The following is a 12,163-nucleotide window of genomic DNA, read 5'->3' on the forward strand; positions in this document are numbered from 1 at the left end:
CGGCGAGTACTAGGGGCAAGTCTTTGTTAAATTGAACTAACACTGTGTTTGAGGTTAACAGCGACTTCACTGCCTGGAAGGCGTTGGCTTCTTTATGTCCCCAGTGCCAGGAGACCTCCTTGTCTAGGAGCCTATGTAGGGGCTCAGCTACAGAGGCTTTGTGGGGTAGGAAGGATGCATAGAAATTTAGGAGCCCTAAAAAGGCCTGTAATTCAGTTTTGTTAGAGGGAGTGGGTGCCTTGTGAATGGCCCTGACTTTACTTTCTATGGGGTGAATCCCCGAGGCATCAATTTGATAACCCAGGAAGTCTACTTGGTTGGTAGCTATGGTGCATTTATCTTTTTTTAATTTGAGCCCATTTAGTCTAAATCTGTCAAGAACAGACCTTACTCTAAGTAGCAGTTGTGCCTTGTTAGAGGCTGATACTAAAATGTCATCAAAGTATGGAACCACCCCGGGTAGGCCCTGGAGAATTCTTTCCTTTTTTTTTTTATTTTTTTTTATTTTTTTTAAAAACAAGTTTTATTAATTTTTAAAACACACAAATTATCATTATTCATTACATGTTTAAACCTTTTTTCATTGTCAATTTAACAAGTCAGATAAATTATAATTCTATTTTAAACCATTTCCATACAACATACCAAAACCTCTTATTCAATTTCTCTTTACTTCTCTTTACTCTTATTCAATATCATTATTATTATTTCATCTGTTTCTTTCTGACTTAGTTACCATTATTCTCATTCTATATTTCTACAAGTTTTAACTAATTCTCCCCCAAAAAGACATATACACACAACACACAAAACATAAAAAAATCTTTTGGAAAGTAACTTGGACCCAGGTGTCTCTCTCTTCATGGACTTCAATTATATTCATGCTCATCTTACATATCATTACTTATTTTATTTACCATTCTAAGCCTTCTATATTAACTTCCCACATATTTCACACTTCTTACTTCTATCTTAATTAATCATCTTAGCTTGAATCATTATATTTATATCTTTTGTCCATTTTGTATCATCCCTTTGTCTCATTCCTTATAAAAAAAAAAGAAAATAAGTTTCTCCTGAAATCATTAATCAGAGTATGATGCCTTTCTATCTCCCCCTAAGTTAATCAAATTAATCTTTAAAATAATATCTAATACCCAATCCGACTTTGCTTGGTACATTCTATCTAACTAATACATCCAACATAATTAAGTACATAATTAGACAATAAATCCAAATATTAAAAAAAGATACTATAATAAAAATTTTATAATAACATCAATACCATAGTCTTATTAAACTCTTTAATTAAAACAATATTCTAAACCTCCCCTATTATTAAGTTTTAAAGCCAATCATTTTTAAACATTTTAACATTTTAATCTCTTATCAACTCTTAAGTCATTACAATACTACCATCTCATCTTATGTACCTTGCAAAATCTTTTTTTTTTTTAAATTATACTTTATCCATTATCCATAAAAATTTCTTTTTTTCATTTAATTTCAAAACATTGTAGCTTTTCTCCACCTTTTCCCTTTCTTTCTTCTCCCAACAAACCTTTCTACCCCCCCTTCTTCTAGCCTCTGCCTTACCAGCTTCCCTTCTCTTCCTTTTCCTTTTCCCTTACCAGCTTCCCTTCTCTTCCTTTTCCCTTTTGTTTACTATCATCATATTGGTTTTGCACCTTATTTTTCCCTTTCTTAAATGTTTTTTTAGATCTTAAGTCCTTAAGTCCTTTAGTTTTCTTCTTTTCTCTTCTTTTCTTTTCTTTCTCTCTTCCTTCTTTCTGGATCAAATTCTGAGATTCATTAAAATGGCTCCTTCCTTTCTTTCTTGTTCCTCTGCTGTCTTCATCTGTTGTAATGTTTGTTGATAATTAGTAAGCGCCATTTCTAAGAAAAGGAAAGCTTCTTCCACACCATCTTTACCATTTTTTTGCTTGTTCATATTCTTTTCTTAGTTCCTCAACAGAAAGAGCCATTATAAATCTTTTCTTTTCTTTTCCCTTCTTTCTTCTTACAACAACCAGAATATTCAAAAGAAAATAAAAAAAATAAAACAGTCCCAAAGTTATCAGTCAGTCCAAACCAAGGCAGAGTTCTCACTTTCTCCTTCTGGGGTAATATCAATCCAAGAGAAAGAAAGTCCAAATCTGTTTAAAATCTTATTGCAATATATTCTTGTCTTCAAATCCTTAAGGCATCTGCTCCAACAAAGTCTTAGCATACAAATATTTTCTTTTAATCCTCTCTCTCCCACTCACCGCTTAAAACCAATTTCCACCTAAAAGAAATAGGTTTCTTAATATCCAGTTATTTATTCCGTAGGAAAAGAGGGAAAGCTATCCTTTCAGCACCTTCAAACAGCCGCTTTTTTCCTCTTCTGGCAGGTATTATTCAGAAAGTCATACTTTTCAGGAATTTTATTAAATATGTCTTAGAGTCCTAGGAGCCAAGAAAAACTTTCTCCTCTCAATCACTTTCTCCACTTCCTCCTGCGCATTCTTACCCGGCTGCCAGCTTCTTTGTGGCGGCCATTACAGACCGCCGCTGCACCGTCCTGGGAAAAGGGAGTTCTGCCGGCCAGGAGGGAGTCTGCAACACCCCAAACCCTTCTCCGGATCCCCTACCTTCAGCTGCCCCTGCAGGGCAGCCTAGCTCCGCCCATCTGGGTCGGAGCCCCAGAAGCGGCTAGCGGCGAGGGATCGCGCAGCTTCGCAAATCCCTGCCGCCGCGGCCGACAAACCGGAAGTCCGAGAATTCTTTCCATGAGTGATTGAAAAATGCCTGGGGCAACGCTGACCCCAAACTGTAAACGTTTACATCTGAAAGCGCCCTGTGTGTTACAATGGTTTGGAGGTCAGCAGTGTGCTGGTCCACAGGGAATTGTTGGTATGCCTGGGACATGTCCAATTTTGCAAAAACTATGCCTGGCTCAAATGTGTGAAGCAGGTGTTGAATAACAGGCACTGGGTATGTGCTAACTTGAAGGAAACGGTTGATGGACGCCTTATAGTCCGCGCAAATTCTCACGCTACCATCCTTTTTAAAGGGGTGACTATGGGTGTTTCCCACTTGGCAAAATCTACCTGTTCCAAAACTCCTTGAGTAATGAGTTTGTCTAGCTCAGCATCTAATTTGGGCCTAATGGCGAAGGGAACCCTTCGAGGTTTCAAACGGATAGGGGTGGCTTGTGGACCCACATTGAAGGATATGGGGGTGCCCGTATAATAGCCCAGGTCATTGCTGAAGACATCAGCGTAGTCATTAAAAAGGGCATCAACTTCAGAGTTTTTGACAGAGTGAATCCCTGTGATGTTAAGACCTAGGGCAGGGAACCAATCCAGTCCTAGCAAGCTAGGTAGGGCACCATCAACAACTACCAGTGGCAAGTAACCTCTAAAGTTTTGGAATTGAATAAGGAATCTTCCCTTACCCAGGACTGGGATGGTCTTCCCCTGGTAGTCCCGAAGGTTCAGGTGGCAGGCAGTCAGCTTCCTCCTTGGGAACGAAGGTAGAATCTTCTTCAGCGTGGACCAAGCGATGATGGAGAGGGTTGAACCGGTGTCCACCTCCATGTGTCAGGGCTTATCTTCTAAGAGAAGAGAAACGCTTATTTTGTTAGGGTTCGTGGAGAAACTGCCCGCGTGATGGCAGGTATAGCAGCTTTTTACTTGCCTTTGGGATGAGGCAGAGACTCGAGATCTTTGGAAGGGGCTTGCTCAGCTTGACAAACTCTGGCTATATGCCCTTTTTTCTGGCAGTTTAGGCAAATAGCATTCCTGAACCTGCAATTGGATCTAAGGTGGTTACCTCCACAGCTTGTACAAGGGGGCTGTTGTTTGGTGAACTGGTTGTTGTTTCTCCTTGGTGGAGCTAAAGGTGTCCTGGGATGTGTGAGGCGATTTACTTCTAATGGTTCTTCTAATTCCTCCTGGGATATCTCATCATAATGGACTGTAGCCTGTCCTTGTTTTGGGGTAGCTCCCTGAATCTCAGCTGCAGATATTTCAGATAGTTCAGCAGTCTGAGCTTCTTCAATGGCTAGGGATAAAGTTAGATCTTTCTTTGCTAACAGCCTTCTCTGGAGCTTTAAATCCCTAATTCCACCCACTATCTGGTCCAGAAGCATGTCCTCCAGGTAATCCCTGAAACCGCAGTGTATGGCAGCAGATCTTAGGGCTGCCATATATTGGCTCACGGTTTCTCCTTCAGCTTGAACCCTTCTCCTAAAAGCTAGCCTCCTAGCTATCTGAGAGGGTTTGGGGGAATAGTGGTTGGATAAAATCTCTTTCAACTCTTCCCAGGGAATAGCCTTAATGGGTCGTGGTGACACTAATGCTGAGGCAGTGTCGAAAACTGTAGCCCCACAGAAGCTTAAAAAATAAGACCTTTTCCTCAGGTCTGTAGCCCTAGACAAGTCTATAGCATTTAAAAAACATTCAAATCTGTTAATGTAAGATTCCCAAGTCTCTGTTCCTGGCTGGAAATGTGGGAAGGTCGGCGTAGATGCCATTTGAGCGACAGAGTGGGTCTGCTAGGTGAGGAAAAAATTAGTGGTCGCTTTTAGAAAAGCGTTTCAGTAGCGCCTGTCAGCGGCGTTTGGCTCCTCAGCTGCGGAGCTTTGAAGTTCGCGCTCTTTTGGAGAGCGCCGGCGGCGGTGACTTCAATCGGCACTTAGCGGCTTCAGCTCTTTCTCTGTGTGACTTCGGCTCAATTGTTTCGCCTGGACGTCTTTACTGCATCCCGCCCTCGTCGCCAGTGTTGTAGAGCGGCGGTTACAGAAGGGAGACTGAGCCAGGCTAGGCTAACAATACTTTATTCATTGAATAAAGGGTCGCCGCGGCTTCAGAGGCAATCTGACAGCCAGCTGGCGGCGACAGCTGATGCCGTTTGACAGCTCCCTTTTATAGCCGGCTGTCAAATGGCATCAGCCAATGGGAGCGATCGGCGCTCCCGCTCAGATGGCGGACCAGAAGGAGAACTTCAGGCAGGTTCTTAATACATAACACCACCTACTCACCCTTTGCCTTGGGTTGGGGAATGCACCAGGGCCTCTGGGCAGATGCCGCCCACTTGCCCTTTGCCTCAGGTCCAGGTACATGCCAGTTCCTGCCTTTCTAAAGGGACACCTCCCCCCGCACTGCTCCGTTTTCCCCCACATATTTCCACTGCGATCTCACCCTTGGCCAAATCAGCTCGTTTGTCTCCATCCCGTTTCCCCTCCTTCAGAGGCCTCTTACTCATTCTCCCCGCTTCTTTCCCCATGACCACTTCTTTCTTTGTCCCATGACTTTACCTTCCTCCCACAGCTGGTGGCAGAAGGGAAGGTGAACCAGGGCTGAGCTGTCACTGCTCAGCTCCCTGTCAGCCCGCATCTTGCCCCCTGCCCAGATTCTCAAGGAATGGCTGGCTGGCATAGGGACAATGCAGGCTGCTGGGTCTCACGTGCTGGGGATAACCAGGAAGCACAAGGCTATTCTGCCCACATTGCCCCTCTGCCAGCAGTCTCTCCCTTGCCCACCTGCTGGTCCATGCGTTTCGGCCAAGTGCGGGCCACCACTGTGAGAATGGTGTGAGCCCCATGGGCTGGAAGGTGAGGCTGATGGCAGGGAAGGAAGAACTGCTCCAGGCTTTCTGCGCTCAGCTGAAGGGCTGCCTTGGAAAGGGGGGGACACAGCAAGGCTTGGCTGCCTTTCTGGCCCAGTTTCAGCTTCTGCAGGGCCTTCCGGGTGGGAGGCCTGAGAGAAAATACCTCCCCTGAGGGCCTCCTGCTCACCCATCCTCCGGCCGGGCTGGCCTGGAAGTGGCATGTCCCTTTGTGGGCTGGATGCAGGACCTGAAGCGGAGCAGAGGTTGAGGAGGCAGCAGCCCAGAGCAGGGCCCAAAAGGCAGCTGAGCCTTGCCATGTCCCCCAGAGGTGGTATTCAGCAGGTTCTGACCAGCTCTGGAGAACCGGTAGCAGAAATTTTGAGTAGTTGGAGAACTGGCAAATCCTACTTCTGACTGGCTGCGCTATTCTCTGCCTCCTGAGTCCCAGCTGATTGGCTGGGTCTTCTTTTGTTGCCCTGTACAGGAGAACGGAGCTGGAAAGCAGGTTAGTGGGATGGGGAGGGAATGGGGATTTTTCAGTAACCTTCCCCCAGGAGTGGGGAGGGAATGGGGATTTTACAGTATCCTTCCCCTGCCATGCGCACCAAGCCACGCCACACCCACCAAGCCACGTGCACAGGACCGGTAGTAAAAAAATTTTGAATCCCACCACTGGTGTCCCCCCCGCCCCAAGGCAGCCCTTTGGCTGAGTGCAGCAAGCCTAGAACAGATCTTCCTTCCCCGCCGTCAGACTTACCTTCCAGTCCATGGGACTCACATTGTTCTCACAGCAGCAGCCCGCGCTCAGCCAAAGTGTGAGGGTGGGCAGGAGAGCAAGGGGTGGCTGGCAGAGGGGTGATGCGGGTGGCATAGTCTCATGCTCCCTGGTCACTCTTTGTCCCCTGCCTGCTGGCAGGTGAGGCCGAGCAGCTGCAGAGAATCCGGGTGAGGGGCAAGATGTGGGCTGGTGGGGAGCTGAACAGTGATGGCTTAGCCCTGGATCACTTTCCCCTCTGCTACCATCTGTGGGAGGAAGGTAAGATTGCGGTCATAGCCAGCTGGGAAAGCCAAACCACTGCCCAACCCAGAGCTGTCGGCAGGGTGGGTGAGGCTGCAGCACATGCTTTGCTTGAAGTTCCCATCCCTTTGTTTAAAAATCTCCCAAAGAAGGAGGGGAGGAAATCCCCCCCCGGGTTTGTTGGACCCAGAAGCCTGGCTTGTCGACCTTTCCGGGCAATGTGGGGCCAGGCACGATCGTCCCTTCATGCCCGGTCCCCAGGAAACTGGCCAGGAGCCTCTGGTGGGCTTGGGCTCAGCAGGCAGGCTGGCTTGTGAGGGGGGTGGGGGCTGAGATCACTGCTCAGGGGATGAAGCCAGACCTGGATATGGCAAGCTGCCTTCACCTGGGTGGTTCCAAAATTAAATGCTTTATTTTCTTGCAAGTATGTACAAACATCTTTAAAGGGAGAAGTGATGAGTGAAGGAGAAGGGAAGTTCTGTAACCAGAAAAACTGAGAATGAAAACAATGTATTCCAGTTAAATTAGAAGTGGTTCTTTGTGAAGGATCTGTGAAAGTTTTGGAATATTGTAATAAGGCCCAAGAAAAAAAAATAAAGCAGAAAGATTTAATTAAAAGAGAAGAGAAGAATGGCAAGACATCCACTAACTGACTGCTTTGAAAATGCCTTTCAAGTGTGTTTTCATTTAAAATGGATTGGAAATATTTGCTTGACTATATGCTTTAATGTTCAAAAAGAATAATCTTTATCAGTAGAGGCAGAGATGTATTCTTCGAGCTTTAGTGCATTTTTACAAAAATCATTGTAGTAAACTGAATGCTACTGTAGAACATCATTTCTCACTAAAAATGCAATTTAATGGAGAGTAAAGTAAGATTTTACACTTAGGCAAGAAAAAAAAATCAAATGCACAGGTATAGAATAGGTGGTGCCTGGCTCAACTGGAAGTAACTGTGAGACGGATCTGTGAGATGGAAACTTATCAAACAGATCCAACCTAGAAATAAGAAGAAATTTCCTGACAGTGAGAACAGTTAATCAGAGAAATGGGATGCCTTCAGAAGTTTTGGGTATACCATCACTCAAGGTTTTTAAGAAGAAATTTGTCCATAACAGTATAGGGTCTCCCAAAGTATATTTCGCCCCTGAAGACAACCGAGCAGTGGTCTAAAATGGCCACCTGAAGAGGAGGACTTAGCTGGACTAAGATTTGTGCAGGAGAGAAGAAAGAGGTGGACAACATAAGAACTGGGACAACCTGCCACAACTGCCTTAATTAAAGGGACCCCAGGATGGATATTTTAAGAATTTTTATGAAGGAATAAAAAAAAGCGGTGGATTTATAAAGGGAAAGGAAAAAAAAGTGAAAATATTTTTGACAGCTGAGCGGGGCTTCAACCGGGATAGGAAGAAGCTGGAACAAGATATCCAAACAAATCGAATTAAAATCACCCTTGGCAACAAACAGGCACAATTTAAAGCTGGACTCCAGGAGTTTTCCCTCCTTCAAGGGCCTATTTAAATTGAAGATTTCCCCATGACCACTTCTTTCTTTGTCCCATGACTTTACCTTCCTCCCACAGCTGGTGGCAGAAGGAAGGTGAACCAGGGCTGAGCTGTCACTGCTCAGCTCCCTGTCAGCCCGCATCTTGCCCCCTGCCCAGATTCTCAAGGAATGGCTGGCTGGCATAGGGACAATGCAGGCTGCTGGGTCTCACGTGCTGGGGATAACCAGGAAGCACAAGGCTATTCTGCCCACATTGCCCCTCTGCCAGCAGTCTCTCCCTTGCCCACCTGCTGGTCCATGCGTTTGCCAAGTGCGGGCCACCACTGTGAGAATGGTGTGAGCCCCATGGGCTGGAAGGTGAGGCTGATGGCAGGGAAGGAAGAACTGCTCCAGGCTTTCTGCGCTCAGCTGAAGGGCTGCCTTGGAAAGGGGGGACACAGCAAGGCTTGGCTGCCTTTCTGGCCCAGTTTCAGCTTCTGCAGGGCCTTCCGGGTGGGAGGCCTGAGAGAAAATACCTCCCCTGAGGGCCTCCTGCTCACCCATCCTCCGGCCGGGCTGGCCTGGAGTGGCATGTCCCTTTGTGGGCTGGATGCAGGACCTGAAGCGGAGCAGAGGTTGAGGAGGCAGCAGCCCAGAGCAGGGCCCAAAAAGGCAGCTGAGCCTTGCCATGTCCCCCAGAGGTGGTATTCAGCAGGTTCTGACCAGCTCTGGAGAACCGGTAGCAGAAATTTTGAGTAGTTGGAGAACTGGCAAATCCTACCTCTGACTGGCTGCGCTATTCTCTGCCTCCTGAGTCCCAGCTGATTGGCTGGGTCTTCTTTGTTGCCCTGTACAGGAGAACGGAGCTGGAAAGCAGGTTAGTGGGATGGGGAGGGAATGGGGATTTTTCAGTAACCTTCCCCCAGGAGTGGGGAGGGAATGGGGATTTTACAGTATCCTTCCCCTGCCATGCGCACCAAGCCACGCCACACCCACCAAGCCACGTGCACAGGACCGGTAGTAAAAATTTTGAATCCCACCACTGGTGTCCCCCCCAAGGCAGCCCTTTGGCTGAGTGCAGCAAGCCTAGAACAGATCTTCCTTCCCGCCGTCAGACTTACCTTCCAGTCCATGGGACTCACATTGTTCTCACAGCAGCCCGCGCTCAGCCAAAGTGTGAGGGTGGGCAGGAGAGCAAGGGGTGGCTGGCAGAGGGGTGATGCGGGTGGCATAGTCTCATGCTCCCTGGTCACTCTTTGTCCCCTGCCTGCTGGCAGGTGAGGCCGAGCAGCTGCAGAGAATCCGGGTGAGGGGCAAGATGTGGGCTGGTGGGGAGCTGAACAGTGATGGCTTAGCCCTGGATCACTTTCCCCTCTGCTACCATCTGTGGGAGGAAGGTAAGATTGCGGTCATAGCCAGCTGGGAAAGCCAAACCACTGCCCAACCCAGAGCTGTCGGCAGGGTGGGTGAGGCTGCAGCACATGCTTTGCTTGAAGTTCCCATCCCTTTGTTTAAAAATCTCCCAAAGAAGGAGGGGAGGAAATCCCCCGGGTTTGTTGGACCCAGAAGCCTGGCTTGTCGACCTTTCCGGGCAATGTGGGGCCAGGCACGATCGTCCCTTCATGCCCGGTCCCCAGGAAACTGGCCAGGAGCCTCTGGTGGGCTTGGGCTCAGCAGGCAGGCTGGCTTGTGAGGGGGTGGGGGCTGAGATCACTGCTCAGGGGATGAAGCCAGACCTGGATATGGCAAGCTGCCTTCACCTGGGTGGTTCCAAAATTAAATGCTTTATTTTCTTGCAAGTATGTACAAACATCTTTAAAGGAGAAGTGATGAGTGAAGGAGAAGGGAAGTTCTGTAACCAGAAAAACTGAGAATGAAAACAATGTATTCCAGTTAAATTAGAAGTGGTTCTTTGTGAAGGATCTGTGAAAGTTTTGGAATATTGTAATAAGGCCCAAGAAAAAAAAATAAAGCAGAAAGATTTAATTAAAAGAGAAGAGAAGAATGGCAAGACATCCACTAACTGACTGCTTTGAAAATGCCTTTCAAGTGTGTTTTCATTTAAAATGGATTGGAAATATTTGCTTGACTATATGCTTTAATGTTCAAAAAGAATAATCTTTATCAGTAGAGGCAGAGATGTATTCTTCGAGCTTTAGTGCATTTTTACAAAAATCATTGTAGTAAACTGAATGCTACTGTAGAACATCATTTCTCACTAAAAATGCAATTTAATGGAGAGTAAAGTAAGATTTTACACTTAGGCAAGAAAAAAAAATCAAATGCACAGGTATAGAATAGGTGGTGCCTGGCTCAACTGGAAGTAACTGTGAGACGGATCTGTGAGATGGAAACTTATCAAACAGATCCAACCTAGAAATAAGAAGAAATTTCCTGACAGTGAGAACAGTTAATCAGAGAAATGGGATGCCTTCAGAAGTTTTGGGTATACCATCACTCAAGGTTTTTAAGAAGAAATTTGTCCATAACAGTATAGGGTCTCCCAAAGTATATTTCCCCCCTGAAGACGACTGAGCAGTGGTCTAAAATGGCCACCTGAAGAGGAGGACTTAGCTGGACTAAGATTTGTGCAGGAGAGAAGAAAGAGGTGGACAACATAAGAACTGGGACAACCTGGCACAACAATTAATTAAAAGGTACCCCAGGATGGATATTTTAAGAATTTTTATGAAAGAATAAGAAAGCGGTGGATTTATAAAGGGAAAGGAAAAAAAGTGAAAATATTTTTGACAGCTGAGCGGGGCTTCGAACCGGGATAGGAAGAAGCTGGAACAAGATATCCAAACAAATCGAATTAAAATACATTGGCAACAAACAGGCACAATTTAAAGCTGGACTTAGGAGTTTTCAAAAAGAAGGGGTAAATATTTAAATTGAAGATTTGATTCGTCTGGAATACCGAGGCTTGGAAAGCCCTGAACAATAAAACGGGGGGAAAAGGTGAGGACATTGTATAATGGAGAGTGCCATCTGGTGGACAAAAATTTAAGCTGAAAAAGGGAAAGTTCCTTTTTCTCTATGAATCTGATTTGATACAATGAAAAGGAAATATTGAAACAATATAACAAATACCCTAAAAAGTGAAAACTGAATTAGAATAAAAGAAAAAATATGGATTGTTGGACTGATTGGTGATTTTGCTATAAACCCAGTTCTGGAATAGTTGTCAATCTAGAAAGTTTGAAGAAGAAAAAAGAAAAAGAGAAGCTGATTTGTGGATTTTAATGACTATAAGATATAAGAGTGCGCAACGATGATATCTCTGTGGGATCTAAAAATGGAACTTAAAAATTTGAAAGTACTACTACATGCAAGAGGTGAATCACTTGCCTCTGAGTTAAATGCTATGGAAATGGCAATTGAAGAATATGAAGAAGAAACCTCAGAGAAGGAAGAATTAGTTCAAGAAGAAGCCATCTTAAATAGACAATCAACACAAAGAACACCACAAAGAAGAGGAAAAAGAAGGGGGGTTAAAAATGGGAGATTCAAAAAAGTAACTAAAATGGGGAATACTTGTAAAAATTGGAAAGACAAAAAGAAACAGCACAAAAGTAAAAGGGGGAAAGGAAAATATATATAGAGAGAGGGATATAAATCAGAGGGAGAAAAGTCTTGGAAAAACAAAAGGGAAGAGAGGTAATGAGGAACATGAACAGGAAAGAAAGAAATATGGGAATTGTAAAATAAAGGAAAAGGTTTCTTTATCTAGAATACATAGGGATAATGGTTGATGAATTAAGAAAGGGTATTCCGCATTGATATGAGAGGTAATAATAATGAACTTTGCAATTATAAATTATAGAATATAGCCTACTGAGAGGAGGGAGGGGTTAGGGTTAGGGTTATTGATATCTTTTTAGAAGATGAATGTATGTTCTTATTTTTATTTTTTATAAACAAATTTTATTAATTTTAAAGACAAACAAACCATCATTAACCATTAATACATAAACCTCTTTCGATTATACTGTGCGATCCCTGCGGCGCTAGCCGTTTTGGTGCCTCCGATCCAGATGGGTTTTGAGGCTAAGGCTGCCC

General features: G+C 45.0%; 1 protein-coding gene across 1 annotated transcript; it reads right to left on the bottom strand.

The window, feature by feature from the left end:
• Positions 1 to 3,673: 3,673 nt before the first annotated feature.
• On the bottom strand, positions 3,674 to 4,519 carry LOC148130513 (uncharacterized). Its single transcript, XM_087967684.1, has one exon. The coding sequence runs from the start codon at positions 4,517 to 4,519 to the stop codon at positions 3,674 to 3,676; it is 846 nt and encodes a 281-aa protein (XP_087823810.1).
• Positions 4,520 to 12,163: the final 7,644 nt, after the last annotated feature.

This window comes from Notechis scutatus, chromosome 5 (genome assembly GCF_049901735.1).
Source record: "Notechis scutatus isolate UNSWTSFEM ecotype Mainland chromosome 5, rNotScu1.2, whole genome shotgun sequence".
Taxonomy (NCBI): Eukaryota; Metazoa; Chordata; class Lepidosauria; order Squamata; family Elapidae; genus Notechis; species Notechis scutatus.